Here is a 17,313-nt window from a genome sequence, read left to right on the forward strand (position 1 = left end):
CGCCCTGCACACCACCCCTCGTGAGCCCCACTCCCCATCTTCACACTCCGAGAAGCCCCACCCCCCTGCTCGCCACAAACACCAAACAGACCCCACTGCCTGTGTCACACTGCCAGCTCACCCCCACCGCCCACATTCCATGCTCACGACTCATCATCCTTCCCTGCATTCTCCACGTCACCCCTCCCCTGCACGCCTCGTCACCCCTCCCCTCGTCACCCTTCCACGCCCTTCGTCACCATTCCCCCCACGCCCCTGGTAACCCCTCCCCTAGTCACCTCTCCCGACTCCACGCGCTCCGTCGCGGCTCCGCTGTGGCAGCGCCACGCGACGTGGGCGTGACGCCGCGTGTTGTGTAAGCGAAGCGCGTGAGCGCACGCGGCGGATGAGGAGGAGGGTTGTGGTGGTGGTTGTGGGAGAGTCGGAGCCGAGGATCATCCCCAGCGGGGCACCAGAGGAACCGGCTGCGGTCTCGTCTCGAGCTCGGGACCGGCGAGAACCCCCCCCCCCCAGCCTCAACCCAGGGGACGCGGACCGCAGTGTCCAGACTCCTAGAACCCGAGGAACGGACCGCGTGGACCCGCGACTGGGATCGTGGGCAGGGGAGGGTGACCGTGGCACGAACGGGGATGGAGGCGGGCGCGCTCCCGGGCCCCGCGGTGGTGCTGCTGTCCGCGGGGGTGTTCTGGGCCGTGGCTCGCGTCGCGCAGCGCCTGCCCGCGCCGCGCTGCGCGCTCCGGAACGCGTGGAAGTGGCGTAACAGCGCCGCCTCCATGGTGCACGGCGCGGTCACGGGCAGCGGCGCCGTTCTCTGGTAACCTCACGGGGGGGGGGGGTCCCTTATCGGCACCGTGGCACCTGGGGCAGTGATTCTGTCCCGTGTGGATGTGGTGGCGATCCCGGCACACGGAGTCTGCCCCGCGTCTGTCTCGGCATGCTTCGGATCCCTCTTGTGCACGATACTCCTGCTCGAAGTCTCCGTGGCTAAACAAATCGGACTCGGTAACTTGAGCCGTGGAGGAGGCGCGCACGTGTTTCTGGCAGTCACGTGATATGTATGTATACCAAGCCACGTGTTCTATAGAATAAATTAAGTTGCTGTTGTATAAGTCATCGCTCGTGTGGAGACACGGGGGGGGGGGGGGTGAGACTGGATACATTACAAACCGCGAGTCTCATCGCCCGCGTGCGCGGACGAGACCGAGGCAGCCGGCCGGGTTCTCGGCTCCGAACCGGTTCGACGACTGGGGGGGGGTCAGACATTTGTGACGATGTGTGACGAGTGGGGGGGGGGGGTGAGAAATGTGACGTCACATCAAAATGCGCAAATTTAAATAAATATAGAATTGGTATAACAACACTAATTGTTATAACAACACTCCTACAACATCAGAGTGCAGCGCCACATTAAATACGCACTACAATGACAATAGTTTAAAGCGGTTTGAAGCATGTTTTATTTTCAAAATGGAAATATGGTTGGGGGGGGGGCGGCAGAGCTTTGTGACGTCATTTGACGGGTGGGGGTCTGACTTTGTGACGCCGTGAGTCGAGGGGGGGGGGGTCAAAAATCGTCCAAAATAGCGTGACGTCATTTATGGACGGCCCCTTACACACCGCACTTTGAACTCGACGACGTCCGTTAGATTCCTGGATTATCGCTTTCACATCAGTGGCGATCGATATCTGGAACCGGTCCTTGCTCTCACCCCCTTGCACCAACGCGCAATAACCAGCGTGGTGAGGTCTGGCCAGGCCATCGGTGTAAGGCCCCCAACAGGGCCGTCGAGTGGAGGACGAGCGCACCCGTGCGTTGTTGAAGCTCTCTCGCTCCTCGTCGTCAAAAGCGTAGCGGTGACAACAGCGCACGAACAACAGCGGGTGGCTCCTGTGCCCCCCCCCCCACCAGCTTCTACTCGCACCCGGAGATGGCGGAGGACCTGATCGGCACGTGGAGCCCCGCGTCGCATTGCCTCGTCGCCGTCTCCATCGGTGCGAGTCCTCGAGCACCGGGCAGCCGCTAGCGGCCACTGAACCCGGCCCCATCGTTCACCCAGCCACGCGTGTGGTCACTCACTTCGCCCACTTGTCCATTCGCCCCCACTGCACCTGCTCATTTGCCCATTCACCCGCTCGTTTCCTCGCTCGTATTTGCTCACCCACGCATTTGTTCACTTGGGTCGTTCACGCTCGCTTACAGATCATTCAACCACTCGTCCCCCCCACCCCCCACCCGCGAGAGGGGCAGCCTCCTCGCCCCCCCCCACGATAGAGGAAGCCCTCACCACCGCCCCCCCGCCGGCCGGCTCCGTGCCAAAGTGAAGCCACCCCTTTGGCTGCAGCCGGCGCGGAGCCTGCGGCAGCGGGGCCCCGCGCGGCCACGCCGCCGGTTTCAATTCACGGCCGCGCCTCGACTCCCCAAAAGCACCGACGCGGTGTTGGGTTGTTGAACATCGGCTTACGTTACCCCGCCCCCTCCCCCGGTGAGACGGGATCAGAACGGTAGGCGCCAGATACTGTAATTGCGGGGACTGCCCTCGATCGTTTCAGGATCGGAGGCAATTATCGGCAATCACGCAGGTTCATCCTTTTTTGTGTTCGAGACGTTTTGCAATAAAAATAGGAAAAACAGAATCTGTGGCAGCAGCAGCAGCAACGTCGGCAAGAAACGAAACGGAGCCCCGGTGCCCAACCATCCACGGTTGGCGCTCGCTCGCTGCTCGCCCACCTTCCGTACGCCTTCACTAAACGTATTACTGGGATTGGTGGTGTAAATCCTATTAAGGCCAGACCGAAGCGCCGCCAGACACGCTGGGGCGATCGCTCTCAATCGGCTTAACGGCTCGCCCCGCTTACTGGACATCTGTGGTAGGAAAAAAAATGCTCGTCAGATTCTTCCAGTCTCAAGATTCTGATTCCACTCAGTGGCAGCGGAGGGGGGGAGGGGAGAACAATTCTCGTTCGGACGCACCCGTCGATCCCAACGCAGCGTCGCGCCCGAAGTGGGTGTGCACGCGCGTGAATTTTGCGCGCTTCCGTGCCTTTTGGGTGCAACGTAACGCGCGGTCGGTAAAAGTTGCGGAGAAACAAAACTCGCGCGAGAAACAGCACTGAAATAATACATTCTTTTAATGGAATTAACACGCAGAATCGGTGGCGTCGTTGGTGGGCGAACCGTCCCGCGCACATAAAACAGGCGACTCGGTGAAGCCGTGGCCGGTGCGGCGGGACGCTCTGGGCGTGTCCCCGCAGGCCCACGCCGTTCCCGTGGTGACAAACACACACTGCGTGGCAGGGCCCAGCGGATGTTACGGTCACGTGACATTAGATTTGGTGGTAAGGGTATTTGGCCTACTCTTCCACGCTGGCCAGACGAGTTGGAGGTGGGAGTCCCTCCGCCTTACCCCCACTGCACACGACCAGCCAATAACAGTGGTCGTATCCATTGATGCTGTTGGGTGGACAGGCGTTTGGGGCACCTTGTCCCAGTCGAGGTGAAGCCAAGGGACAGCTGAAGGCGTCTCGACCGCTCCGCCTCATTGGTGGGCGAGCAGGGCGGCCGTCCGGCACGACGCTGCGAGGCGCAGGCCCAGAGCGGTCACCCCCTTCCACGGGCGCATCGCAGAGCGTCCGCGTGCCGTGGAGTGCCAGGCGCTCCGTTCGTGACCCGCTCGCCCGCTGCCCTCTCCCCGCGCGTGCGCAGGCTACTTCCTCAACGACCTCGTCGACATGCTGCTCAACCAGAAGGTGCAGCGCTGCTGGGAATTGCTGCTGCATCACCTGGTGGTGAGTCCATCGCAGGCCGCACACCCCAAAGTCGTTAAAGTTGCTCACTTTACAAGCCTCGTGTCCCCATGGGTTTTATAACACCGCTGCACCTGTACACATCAGAGAGACCAACAGCTGCGAGATACCGCTTTTATGGTGGAGCTACACTTGAGGGTGATGGCGGAGCCGTCGCATCTGAGATTACGGCCACGGCAGGCGGAGCAGGGTTAGACTCTTGGGCCTTTTTAGAGATGCGAAGTCTCGAATAACGACGTGCTCCGTGCGCACCGCTGGGCGCGCGACCGCGGCTCTTCAGGCGAGCGCAGCGTCCTCCCGCCGCAGCGTCCCCACGTGCGAAGGCGTCGCTGTTTAATGTTGACGCGTCATCCACAACGAGGCGTCGAGAGCAGCCGAAACACTCGGCTACTCCGGCGTGGAGGGCCGGCACGGGGTCCGCGGCCTTTCACCCCACGCCACGAACCCGCGATAAGGTGTGGCGACGTCGGCACGCGCTCCCCACCCAGCCGCGTCTCGAGGGCAAGGGCCGCGATTGGCCGGAGGCTGGGGGTGTGGTGGGTTGTGGGTGGGGGAGGGCGAGGGAGCGGCGCCGTGGAGCTGGAGACGCTTGCCCCTCTCCCCCGGCGCGACGCGGCCTGACCTGCGGAGCAAGAGACAATGGCGGCCGTTCACGTGGGGTGTTCAGATAACGTTGAAGCAGCAAGAGGTACGAATGCAGCGCGTCAAGATGCGCGACTGAAAGTAACGGACGAGTGCAGGAGCGGTCACTCGATCGCACGAAACCACGACACTCTCGCTTCAGGTGACAAGAGGCCGCTGCAGGAAACGCGCCGCGCTTGTGGGGCACCGTCAGCTCCGGCCGACGGTGCCACACACACACACACACGCCCCACACGTCAGCGGTGGGGAAGGTCGAGTGGTTATTAAGACTCTCGACTGAGGATAATGTTGCATTTACCTCCTGATGTTTTGATCACTTTGCACTGCAGGGTCAAAATTGGGAGGGTGAATTATTTAAAGACCCAAAGCCTGATGAGAAGCGCTGTGCTTGCCAACGAAAGTCGGTGGCGTTCGCAACCGCAGCGCCGTGAAGCAAACCAGCGGTGTCCGAGACCGCAGGAGACAGAAACACGAGGTCACACGAGGTCGCACGCACTTCCTGTCACTGGGGAATTTAGACACGAGGAGGGGCCTCGCAGGGAGGCACGGAGCCGACGTCGGGTCAGACCAGGAGCGGCGCACGCACCCATCGGACTTGTTCCACCGGGTCACCAACACGCAAACTGCGGTCACCTTCGCAGCAGCAGCGGCTTATGGCTAGCCATCGAACAGAGACGGTCACCGCATCGCGCGCTTTCAAATGCGCTTCTGCGGCCGTCTTGAACGCTCTTTCTTGCGATATTAGGAAGCCAATGGAGCTATGTACTTTTAAATTATCTACATTGAAAACTCATTTCTTTATAACTCCTTTGTGTGTTAAGTTTGTTGTCCTCCCCCCGTACCTCCAATGAGTGCGGTTGGCTACGTACAGTGCAAAAGAAGTGCTCGCTAACAACGTGGAGAGGCATCACCGACGATTTACGACACGGGCCGGCCGACAAACGACACGCCAACACGCGCGGGACGCCGAACAAAACACGCTTGACACGAAGCGCACAGGTGCAGGCATCCAGCCGCTGGGACTTGTCAGCCGCTCCGTGCCCACTAAGATTTACGACGTTACTTTGGAGAGCAACAGATATTAATAATGATGATGAAGTAGCACGTTTGTTACAGCGCAAGGCTGTTACGCAGCGAGGCGGCCGCTGCGTTTCACAGTCGGGGTGATGTTGCTGCTGTGTGCGATCCCAAAAGTGCGATGTGGTGTCAATTTTTGTAATTTGATCAAGTGATGCTGGCACACAACGGCCTACTCATCTCGAATTACGTCACGGGATCGTTCACGTCCGCTCTTAAGCAGATGGCGCGTATTATTTTACAATTAATAAGCCGGCAGTATTAACCAGGCCGGCCGCCCGGCCGGGTTCAAACGACGAACCTCCGCGGCGAGCAGTGAACGCCGTTACCACTGGGCCGCGTCGCTGTCCCGTTTTCACGAGCGGTTACGTACGTGCGGCGTAGTGCAAGAGTAATGTGGAAACCACGGTTTTCACATTTGGCATAAATCCGGCAAAAAAAAAGTCTAAATTGGGAAAGGCGTCAGGTGGGGCGGGGGTGCGGGTAGCGCCAAGGCGGGGCAGCGAGCACACAAGCGCGCATCACGCGACGCGTTGGGTGCGATACACAAACAGCGCCGGATGTTTTTTGCGGACGATCGCCAAGTCAACCACAGCCGCCGATAACACAACGCGCCGCAGGGGCTGTAGAAACCACGAGGTCGATTGCCGTCGTTATCTACCTCCCGGGCCCGATTACCCAAGCGCCGTCCCACGCCCTCATTCGGGCGTGCCGTCACGTGCGTCGCTCCCATTAAGAGCCGGCACGTTACGCAATGGAGAGGGGTGCGCGCCGAGCACTTTTACCGACCCATCCAAAGGTGTTCACCAACAACAGCCGTGCCGGTCGCGTTGCGTGCGTGCGTGCGGTAGCGGTATTTGGCAACGATGCACGTGGACATTTGTGCGAGCGTGCCGCGTTCCGAGGTGCACACGTGGAGAGAGCGCACACGGCACCGAGAGCATGCGGCACAGTCACCGGGACGGCACGTGCGCCATGTTCTCCGGTGTCGCGGCCGCCGCTGTGCTGTTTACACGGAGCTGCGACCCTCCTCGCCCCGCGACCCCTCGGCGGCCCCTCGCGGTGCAGGGGAGGGGCCAACCCTCCCCTGCTTCCCCCCTCCCCCTACCCGCATGCCGCCCTTTGCCCTACTGCTGCGTGCGCGGGGAGGAACCAGAGAGACGAGTTTAGTGGCGTCGTTAACGACGCAGGCGAGGGTTGGCGGATCGTGTACAGAAGGCCACCGGGCTGGGAGCCGGCCCCGGCGATGGCAGCGCACCGAGTGGGCTGTTGAGGAGCTCCAAGTGGTCATAGCCCGCTTTCCGTGGGGCACTGGGATTTCCTCCCACAAGTCAACGATCCTTGAAATGTAATTGGGCCAAGCACCGCGATGCGTTGTCTTGCGACTCGCCGAGGTTTTCCGCATAAATGCGTCACGGCGTTATTTAACAACTGACCGAGTCGCCACCTCGCGGGAATCCGCTGACCTCGGCTGACGTGGACCAGTCCCCCACAACTCCCCCCGAGCGGCCACTGGGTCAAAGGTTCAACCGCAGCAAAAACCAAAACACGTTGACCAGCTGCATGTGGGCTACTGGGCGAGACGGGGTCAGTGCGAAGTAGGGTAGTGGGTGAGACGGGTTTGTGTATTGGGGCAGTGGGTGAAGGCTGTAGGGGTTTGCGTGGAGTGGGTTAGGTGCAGGCAACCAGTGGAGGGGAGCAGAGGGAGATGAGGGGAGAGTGTGGAAGAGAGGAGAGATGAGAGGGGAGAGGTAGGCAGAGGCGTGTCCATGGAGGATCATGGAGGATCATGACGACACCGAGTGCGATGTTGAAACTGATCCGGGAGTGGCTTGAGGAGCCGGTGGAGGGATTGGAGAATTGGGGTGACGATCGTTGCAGTCAAAAGTCTTGCCAATTTGGACGTAGCTTAAGGAGTTTGCATGAACTGGTTCGTCAAATCTTCCCATATTCGCGTTGGCAGCGGTTCCCGCGCGAGGGCGAGCACGCGGTCGCACCTCCCAAACGCGTCGGTAGCGCACGTGGAGGAGGAGTCGGCGGCGACGTCCCCGTGGTGGTTTTGAGCTCCCCCCCCACCCCGGCCCCCCAGGTGATCGTGTGTTTCGGCGTCGCCGTGCTGCACCGCCGCTACGTGGGCTTCGCGACGGTCGCCCTCCTCGTCGAGATCAACTCGGTCTTCCTCCACGGCCGCCAGCTCATGCTCATGGCCGGCCTGGGCAAGACGACGGCAGGCCGCGTCGTGGGCCTGCTCAACCTGGGCACGTTCGCCGCGTTCCGAATCAGCACGCTGGCGTGGATGACGCGCTGGCTCGTGCTCAACCGTGACGGCATCCCCGCCGCTGCCTTCGCCACGGGCAGCGTCGGCATGGCGCTCGTGACCGTCATGAACATCGTGCTCTTCTACCGCCTCCTGCGCAGCGACCTCCTGCACGCCGGACGCGCCGCGCCGCTCCGCGGCAAGGAGACCGGTCTGTAGGCCGCAGGAGCCTGGCGGCGTCCGGCCCGACGTCGCCGGCCTGGGATCGATGGCCACGCTTTTCTCCTTCCGTCGACTCGAGGCCACGGGCGGCGCCGAGACCGCCTGCTACCGCGCCGCCGCTCATCCTCCCCCCCCCCCCCTCTCGTGCCTCGTGCGCCGAGAGACGGTGATCACAGAATGGACGGTAACTAAAGCTACGATTAGTACAGAAATTACAGCACTTCCGCGACGGCCGCCGATGAAGGCACCCCACTCGTGTCAGTACGCCCTCTCGCGCGCGCGCGGCCTCTTACTCCGGTCTCGGATGCCACGTTCCTTGCCGTAGCCCCGCTCTGCTGGGTTTGGGCAGCGTGGGCGATGGCGGCGGGTGGCAAGGGGCGCGCGCGAGTCGAACCAACACGGAAAACGCCGACAATCCGTGCCGTGGGTCTCCGAGATGCTTCGATTCTTCTTATCACTACGGTGGTCTCTACTCTGATAGCCGAGCCGGGCCTCTCCCTCTCTCCACGTGGCCTAGCTCTTATGAATCTTATTCTTGCAGTCTGCCTTCCAGTAGAGACTGCTGACCCGGTGCTGCATGCCTGTGTGAGATTAATCATTTCGGCGTGTGGTGTTAGGAATAATTTTTTACGGTAAATACACTAAATAGTAATTTATATTTATCGTGAAAACCTCAAGTATATTTTTTCTGTAGTAATCAACGACGTGTCGCTGGGCGCCGCTCGCATCGGCCGCCTCCTCCGGGAAATGACCGGAAAAGCCAATCGGTCGCCTCTCCCCACGCCGCGGCCTCGCGATCTCAGGAGTCCGCACCGCTCGCCGGGGATTGCGCCAACAAATGCGGCGAATTTAAAATGGGCGCTTTGCGGCTCCTTGCGTGGTTCGTGTTCCGTGGTGGGGTTCAGGTTGCGGCGTGGTGCTCGCTGCACGGTCCGGTGGCCGTGCTGTCTGTGCCGGGCGCTTCAAGCGGTGTTTACACGTCCCCGTCTCCCTCTCTACCTCTACGCGCACCTCCTTGCGCGATTACAACTTCCCCCCCGCCCATGCCATTGTGCTCCCCCCCCTCCCCACCGTGTGACACTTTCAATGAAATGAAAATGTAATCGGTCTAGCGGAGTAGCCATGTCTGTGGTCTTGTCTTTAGCGACGCACCTTGGGCAGCCGCCTCTGTCTTTTCAGGCAGTATTTATTCGTGGTTTGAGTTACGATGCAGACTATTCCACTTCTCTGCTAGTAATCCAGTCCGACCTCTACTGATCGGAAAGACGAGCGATCTATGTAACGGTGCATACTGTAATTAAACGTTTGATCTGTAGCTTTCTTGCCTGGAATGTTCGGAATTGTCACGCGGAGGCGCAGTTGGGATCCATGGGCTCGCTCGGATCGTGCGCCATTTGCTTGGCGGGGACATCACGGAGCCACCGCCACCACCGCCACCACCGCCACCACCGCCATCACCTCGCACAACGGTGCTAATTACCTCACTGCGCTGCACCACCCTCCATCTGCCGGTCGCACTCCTCCGTGCTGATCTTCTTTTTCTTTAGCTTCTTGAGGAGCCGTGTGTCCTTGACCAGCTCTTTCATGTCTTGATCATCCGAGTCCGACTCCTGACGGAAAAACGCACAGGGGCACGGACTGTAGCCGGCACGCGTACAGAGCGCGGTCCCTGCTTAGCGCCGGGTGTCCCCTCCGCTGCCCGTGACTCTGTAACTCGGTGAACCCCGTGGCCTCATGCGGAGCAACGATCCCCACGCACCTCTTGCCGGGCGCTGGCCTTGGCGGTGCGCGCTCGCTTGCGCTTCCGTCGCTCCGCCTGCTTCGACCAGGGCTTGGGCCTGGGATTGTAAATGCGACCTCGACCCTTGACCTGACCCCCCTCTCCTGGCTCGCCCGTCACCCGCGATCCCTCCCCCTCCTGCCCCTCTTCCACGGTGTCTCCTACACAACCACACGGAGGACGCACGGCAAGGGGAGAAGATTAATAACGCGCGCAAAAAGATGGTTCTGCCACATCGATCGCACCGGCGCTGCGCGGGGCGCGACGGAGGGAGTGACCCAATGGGCGCCGGATGCTGCATCTCCCGGTACCGGCGGCCGCGGCGTTTCTCTCACCGTCCGCTGGCGGTGGCGGTGGCTGCGCGAGGCGCGCGCGCCGCTGCTTCTCGCGCTGCTTGTCGCGGTAGGGGATCGTGTCCGTGTCGATGGTATCTGGCACGAACCCCGTCACGCGGACCCCTCGCAGCTCCGGCATGCGCGGCAGCCTCAGCAGCGCAAAGCCACGTGCCAGCGCCCCCAGGTCCATGTCTGCGTGCGAACGCCGGGTACACGCACACGAACGCACACACACACACATACGCGCCGCGACATCCAAACTTAATCACCTCCCAGGGGTCACGACCCCACACAACGGAAACGAGTTCAGGAAACGCGAGGAGGCGGCACGGCGGGGGAGCTCACAACTTCATCCGGACGTTCACAGAGGCGAGGGCTGTGATGTGGGAAGTTGATGAGGTGAGTGGTGTGACAATGGGGTGAGATGAAGAGTGCTGTTGTGAGCCTTGAGGTGAGAAGAGGTGCTGTGCTGCGACTGCTGCGGTTCATTCCGTGGGGCGTCGAGGAGACGAGGTGAATCGAGGTGAGACGAGGTGAGACGAGGTGAGTCGAGGTGCCGTGGCGAGCTTCGCGCTGCCCACCCTTTATGCGGAAGATGAGGCTGCACTCGTGCTTGGCGTAGGCCTGCACGCACGACACGAAGGCCTGCATGCCCTTCTCGTAGACGGCGCGGTCCGTGCGCGCTGCCTTGCGCACCTGCGGCAGGACGTCCACGACGTTCCTCTGGATCGCGCGCTCCGTCAGCGGGCACTGCCCACGGTGAGGAGAGGGGACAGGGAAGGGTCAGGACCGGCGCCGCGAGTCGACGCGCGGGTTGGGGCCGGCGCCGCAAGGTGGCGCGCGTGCTGGGGGCCGGAGGCACCTTCTGGTTGATGGACAGGAAGTTGACGTAGGCGCTTTCCATGGGCAGCAGGAAGACGAGGGCGCTGCCATGGTTCCCGATGCGCGCGGTCCTCCCACAGCGGTGGACAAACGCGCTGCGCCGCCACCACCACACACCACCACAACCACCACAGGTCACCACCACAGGTAACCACCACAGGTCACCACCACACGTCACCACAATCACTACCACATGTCACCACCACCACCCATCCATCATCACTACATAAACACTAGCAGATTCACAATTACTACACATACCCAGCACAATCCCTCCCACACACACGCATGCGTGCGTGCATACACACGCGTTCGCACACACACACACATGCACGTCAACACGCATGCACGCACACACGCGGATACACATGCGGATACACACGCACGCACAGTGCAGACTGCTCACCTGGCGGAGGAGGGAGGATCAAACTGCAGCACCCAGTCCACCTCGGGGATGTCGATGCCACGTGCCATCACGTCGGTGCACACCAGGAGGCCACTGGGCAGCACGGGGGGGGGGACAATGAATTATTGAATCCATTTGTGCAGAGCGTTGAGGTTTACACACTCGTATGGGTGACCTTTCTCCAAGTTCTCTGCTTTCCTTCCAAACGCCGAACACTCACGAACGGAAGTGACCAGACATCATCTCAATGCAGGACCCTCCTAGGAACCTGTCCCGAGACTCGGTGAGGCTTTACTGGATAAAGAGGCATCGTCATCGTCGTCACCACCGTCACCATTTTACCAAGCGCCGCATCACAGAGCGTGGATCGCCCACCTGGGAAGGCTCCGAAACGTGGCGAAGATTTTGTTGCGTTTGTCCTTCATCTTGCCGTGGATGGACATCACGGTGACGCCGTGCAGCAGCGTCTGCAGAGCCTTGCCGAAATACTCGACGCCGGCACACGTGCTGCACACCGCCACACCGTCACACACCGTTACACACCGTCACGCACACACCGTTAAGCACACACCGTGAAGCACACAGCGTTAAGCACACACCATCACACACCGTCACACACACACTGTCACGCACATACCGCCATGCACACACATTCAAAGCACAATCGCGCGGGCACCGTCAGATGCACATTCATGCACCGACACACACCGACACACACCGACACGCATGCCGCATCACAGAACTTCACACACTATCATGTACGGGAATAGACACACTCGCTCCAACAAAGACCAAAACGGCACACGAGGGGGTGGGTGGCCATCACCACTCCCGGCCGCTTTTGTCTCCCCAGTGGCGACGTTTATACACACTGCACCAGGTAGTCATTTGAGTCGCCCTAGGGGAGGCCCTGGACCGGTTCAGATAATCGTCACCGGTGTTGGCCGTGAGCGGGAATCAAACTAAAGCAGCGCAGCGTGCTAACCGCTACCGCTCCCCGCGTACACACGGTCGCGAGAGTACAGTACCTGAAGAACACGAGGTGTTTCTCCTGTTTGCGTGCGCGAAGGAACGCGATGAGCTGATTGAACTTTTGCTCCGCCCGACAGATCTGAGGGAAGAACAGTGACTTTGTTATTTACCCAGGAAAAGCCTCGTCAAGAGCACCGGGACCCGTTTTCAGGAGGGTCCTGCTACACTGGGATGTCTGACCACAAAACTCCATGAGCAATGAGAGTTTGGCTTCGCGTGGCAGGAAACCAGAGAACCCAGAAGAAACCCCGGCACCGCGGCGAATACGAGGGGGCGGCCCCCGGCACCGCCACCTCCCAGCCGCACCTCGCGGGCCGCACGGCCACAACGCGATCGCGGCAAGCGTCGCTGCGCAGTGCCCGGTCACGGTGCAGTGTGAGCGGGCGAGGGGGCAGCGCACCACGTAAAAGTTGTCGAGGCGCGCGGGCGTGCGCCGCGTGCTGCTCTCGGCCGCGCCGCGCTCCTTCACCGCGATGCGCACGGGGTTGCGCAGGCCGGCGCGCACCAGCGCCTCCAGCTCCTGCGTCTGCGTGGCCGAGAAGAGCCCCGTGCGGCGCTGCTTCGGAAGGAAGCTCAGGATCGTGTTGAGGCTGCGGGCAGGAGGAGGAGGAGGGGGCGGCAGGAAGCGATTTACAGGAAGGGCCGGCAACAGGACCGCACTCGTAGGACGTCCGCGCCTGCTGTCCTCCGTGACGAGGATGTCGGGTCGCAGTTGCAGAAACGCGGTTTCGGGTTTTTCGATTCACCGCATTAATGCGGCTAAGACACTGCAGTGGCGGCTAAATATGGTCTTTGGTATCGGTGCGGAACACACCCATACCAAACACAAAGGCACCTCGCCACCGCTCACCGGTCTTTCACCGATGCTCACCGCGCCCCTCACCGCGCCCCTCACCACAGTCACAGTGCACCACGCCTCACACGGCCCTCACCAGGCCTCGAAGCCCATGTCCAGCAGCCGGTCGGCCTCGTCCAGCACCAGCACGTCGAGGTTGCGCACGGCGCCACGCAGGTCCAGGCCCTCGTCGCTTCGCTTGAACAGGTCCTCCAGCCGGCCCGGCGTCGCCACAATAACGTGGCCTCTGGGCGCGGCCAACGGCAATAACGGAGAGAGGGAGCCGAGGGAAGAGACACGGGGGCGGTGGGAGGAACCGGTGAGAATCAGAATCCCGTGGCGTCGTGAACAAAACCAGGAGCGGGGACTGTTTGTCGCGAAATTTAGCGACTTACTGGGTTTCCCTTGCGACATTCTGTCGAGGGGACGAGGACGCGACGTGCGCATTCCAGATCTAGTCTCGGTTCGCCACCGTCCGACGCCGCTGATATTGCCGAGTGACATTTTTGACAACTCTAGAGGGTCTATCCAGCGACGTAGAGCGGCCCCTTGACGCTCCACTTTAAACAGTTGGAAACACTGAGCAGGGAAACGCAAACGCCTTGCGCCTGGTTCAGGCTGGTGCGACTATCGTGCGATCGCTCACGGAGGTCACGGCGGACGGGATGGGGGAAGGGATGTCGCGACTGACTTACCCGTTCGCCTGGAACTTGTGAACGTCGTCCATCGGGTTGCTGCCTCCGATGAACAGGATATGGCTGAAGCAGAAAATTTGTATTTAAAGTTGTAAGTCGTCATCGTGGGTTACGCGAACGCACTGTGTCAACGTTTCCCGGTGTAACCGATATTGAACGCAACTGGGCCGCACGTGTGCTACAGACACCGGAGGGAGAGCGTCGTGATTCCCAGACTCGAGAGGGAGCCTCAACCCGAGCGTTACTGCCAGTGAGCACTTGGGCAACGGACCTGAACTGCGGGAACCTCTGGAGGAAGTGTCCGAGCACCTCGTCGATCTGCACCGCCAGCTCCCGCGTGGGGGTGATGATGATGGCCCCCACCTGGCAGGGCAGAAGAACCCGGGGGGGTCTCTCTCTCTCTCATGTCGTCCACGTCACGCCAAGAACCCCCCCACCCCCACGCTCCGCGTTTGCTTTCGATTACAATCCTAAGTCGTGCCCTGTGCTTCACGCACACGAGTTCTCAACGAGTCTCACAACATTTTCGCGCAACGGCGCTCCTCACTGCGTTGAATGAGTGCTTGACTTCAGAATCAGAATCTGTGTTTAGACTGGAGGAGGAATCCGATGAGTTAAAGAGCTCTTTTACACACATGTCCAGTAGGGGCAGGTAAGAGCGTGACAACAACAAAGACGTGATTGACAGTAGTGCAAAGTAGAAGAAAGGTCAACAAATCACCCAAACACACAAATGAATCTAAACCATTCCCATCCCACAAGGCGAAGCCCACTGAGAGGAAAGCAGAGCGCCGGGAGAAACACCACGCACAGGAGAGGGAGGGTAACACTGAAATCCCCGCACAGTCATATTCACGTGTTGCCTTTCCCTGGCCACCTCCCGGCCCGTGAACATGACATGAACATAACGGGGCTCGCAATCGCAAGTGGGTTCACGTGCTCTCGTCTGCGCGGCCTTCTGAGCGTCATCGTCTCGTATGCGTAGCCTTTCTCCGGGCACACCGGTTTCCTCCCACACGAAAGTAAAAAATAAACGTCTTGATTAAATGCAAACGGTCGGAACGTGCCGACGCAGGAGGACGCCCTTGCAAAAAGTCTCGCGCCACAGCCAAGCACGGGGCACAGGCCTCTCCTCACCTCCATCTTGTGGAGGCCGCCGTCGCGCCGCAGCAGCATCTCGATGATGGGGATGACGAAGGCCAGCGTCTTCCCGCTGCCGGTGACCTGGGACGGAGAGCGGGAGAGAACGCGGGGGTCACGCGGGCCAGGGGTTGCAAAGAGTGGACGGGGTGGGAGGAATGCGGACGCGTGAAGGAGAAATACGTGGAGGAGTGTGAGGGGTGAGGAGAGTGGAGGAATGAGGGGTGAGGAGACGTGGAGGAGTGGAGGGGTGAGGAGATTGGTGGTGTGAGTGGAGGAGTGAGCGGTGAGGACAGGTGAGGGGAGTGGTGGTGTGAGGGGTGAGGAGAGTAGAGGAATGAGGGGTGAAGGGAGTGGAGGAGTTAGAGGTGAGAGAAGTGAGGGGTGAGGGGAGTGGTGGTGTGACAGTGAGTAGAGTGGAGGAGTGAAAGGTGAGGGGAGTGAGGGGAGTGGTGGTGTGAGAGTGAGTAGAGTGGAGGAGTGAAAGGTGAGGGGAGTGAGGGGAGAGGGGAGTGGTGGTGTGACAGTGAGTAGAGTGGAGGAGTGAAAGGTGAGGGGAGTGAGGGGAGTGGTGGTGTGAGAGTGAGTAGAGTGGAGGAGTGAAAGGTGAGGGGAGAGGGGAGTGGTGGTGTGACAGTGAGTAGAGTGGAGGAGTGAGAGGTGAGGGGAGTGAGGGGAGTGGTGGTGTGAGAGTGAGTAGAGTGGAGGAGTGAAAGGTGAGGGGAGTGAGGGGTGAGGGGAGTGGTGGTGTGAGAGTGAGGAGAGTGGAGGAGTGAAAGGTGAGGGGAGTGAGGGGTGAGGGGAGTGGTGGTGGGAGAGTGAGTAGAGTGGAGGAGTGAGAGGTGAGGGGAGTGAGGGGTGAGGGGAGTGCAGGAGCAATCCATTTAGTACGTACGCATGGAGGGGGGAGGTTAACCCAAATGCGTACGCTTGTGTATGGGGGGGGGGGTCTACTGACAATGTGCGTACGCATAGGAAACGGGGGGAGGGGGTTGAAGCCTCGATAATAATAATGAAGCTGGCGGTGGACTGTTTGCTTAAACACGTTAATATTATTAATCCTTGATCGTTTCTTCGTGGATTAAATATCGGCCGATCTATAAGATTCGGGGGGGGGGGGGGGGTGCGTACGCAGGTGGGGGGAGGGGGGTGTGTACGCAGGTGGGGGGAGGGGGGTGTGTACGCAGGTGGGGGGAGGGGGGTGTGTACGCAGGTGGGGGGAGGGGGGTGCGTACGCAGGTGGGGGGGGGGGGGGTGCGTACGCAGGTGGGGGGAGGGGGGTGTGTACGCGTGCGTACAGGGAGTGGGGGGAGGGGGCAAGTTTTTACAGATGTTTGCGTACCTACTAAATGTATGGCCCCTAATGGGTGAGGAGAGTGGAGGAGTGAGTGGAGTGGATGAAAGTGGAGTGAGGGGTGAGGAGAGTGGAGTGAGGGGGGTGGAGGAGAGGTGAGGGGGGTGGAGGAGAGGTGAGGAGAGTGGAGTGAGTGGTGAGGAGAGTGGAGGGGTGATGGGAGTGAGGAAAGTGGAGGAGGGGTGAGGAGAGTGGAGTGAGGGGGGTGGAGTGAGGGGGGTGGAGGAGTGAGGGGTGAGGAGTCTGCGGAGACGTGGAACGAGGAGCCTTTACCGCCTCGGCCGCGACATCCTTGTTGTTGAGGAACAGGGGGATCGTGGCGGCCTGGGGAGAGAGGGGGACACGGGGTTCAGCAGCCGCGGCCTCACATCACACAGCCCGAGACCCCGAGCGGCCGTTCACAGAGCCCTGGGTCCAGAGAAGAGGCTCTTCCACCCGGCATCAGGACATAGTCAGTCAGATCTCAAGGCTTTCGTGAACGACGACAAAAGCACCGACGACCCAAACGCCCTGGAAATCATGGACACAAAGCCCGTAGCGGGGTCCCGAGAAGTCGCGTTCGCACCAATGACTCGCCCCCCCCCCACGACCACCCCCCTCCCCCCGCATGTCCCGCTCACTGCCCGCGTGTGGCACCTGCACGGGGGTGGTGGTGGTGAAGCCCAGGGCCTCCAGCGTCTCCTCCACCCCGCGGCTCAGCCTCACGCCCAGGGAGCCCCACGTGTCGCCCATGCCGCCTCGAACTCGCCGCACGCCGCACGCACTTCCGGGGTCGCGACCTCGGCTTCTGGTTGACGTCACGCGCTGAGGGAAGGGGCGGGTCTGGGTGGGGGGAAAGAGGTGGGGGGGACC

General features: G+C 60.9%; 2 protein-coding genes across 2 annotated transcripts; one reads left to right on the forward strand and one right to left on the reverse strand.

Moving 5' to 3' along the window:
* The first annotated feature begins 122 nt into the window (after nt 1–122).
* On the forward strand, nt 123–9,317 carry TLCD2 (TLC domain containing 2). The gene is made up of 4 exons (XM_078873575.1): nt 123–814; nt 1,910–1,992; nt 3,704–3,786; nt 7,613–9,317. The coding sequence occupies exons 1-4, from the start codon at nt 630–632 to the stop codon at nt 7,997–7,999; spliced, it is 738 nt and encodes a 245-aa protein (XP_078729701.1). The 5' UTR covers nt 123–629; the 3' UTR covers nt 8,000–9,317.
* Nucleotides 3,132–17,245, reverse strand: DDX55 (DEAD-box helicase 55). The gene is made up of 16 exons (XM_078873574.1): nt 17,098–17,245; nt 16,735–16,785; nt 15,105–15,191; nt 14,239–14,330; nt 13,968–14,030; nt 13,370–13,519; nt 12,838–13,027; nt 12,434–12,516; nt 11,781–11,912; nt 11,406–11,498; nt 10,980–11,094; nt 10,699–10,867; nt 10,118–10,309; nt 9,762–9,943; nt 9,483–9,612; nt 3,132–4,426 (listed from the first exon to the last, which is right to left on the reverse strand). The coding sequence occupies exons 1-15, from the start codon at nt 17,191–17,193 to the stop codon at nt 9,484–9,486; spliced, it is 1,824 nt and encodes a 607-aa protein (XP_078729700.1). The 5' UTR covers nt 17,194–17,245; the 3' UTR covers nt 3,132–4,426; nt 9,483.
* Between the last annotated feature and the right edge of the window lie 68 nt (nt 17,246–17,313).

Source organism: Lampetra fluviatilis, chromosome 37 (genome assembly GCF_964198595.1).
Source record: "Lampetra fluviatilis chromosome 37, kcLamFluv1.1, whole genome shotgun sequence".
Classification (NCBI taxonomy): domain Eukaryota; kingdom Metazoa; phylum Chordata; class Hyperoartia; order Petromyzontiformes; family Petromyzontidae; genus Lampetra; species Lampetra fluviatilis.

Excerpts from the sequence above, each read along its gene's own strand:
- TLCD2 (XM_078873575.1), top strand. The coding sequence starts at position 630 with ATGGAGGCGGGCGCGCTCCCGGGCCCCGCGGTGGTGCTGCTGTCCGCG. Across the intron at positions 815-1,909 it reads GGCAGCGGCGCCGTTCTCTG|CTTCTACTCGCACCCGGAGA; the intron begins GTAACCTCACGG and ends CCCCCCCACCAG. Across the intron at positions 1,993-3,703 it reads CCTCGTCGCCGTCTCCATCG|GCTACTTCCTCAACGACCTC; the intron begins GTGCGAGTCCTC and ends GCGCGTGCGCAG.
- DDX55 (XM_078873574.1), bottom strand. The coding sequence starts at position 17,193 with ATGGGCGACACGTGGGGCTCCCTGGGCGTGAGGCTGAGCCGCGGGGTG. Across the intron at positions 16,786-17,097 it reads CCACCACCACCCCCGTGCAG|GCCGCCACGATCCCCCTGTT; the intron begins GTGCCACACGCG and ends CTCTCTCCCCAG. Across the intron at positions 13,520-13,967 it reads CACAAGTTCCAGGCGAACGG|AGGCCACGTTATTGTGGCGA; the intron begins GTAAGTCAGTCG and ends GGCCGCGCCCAG.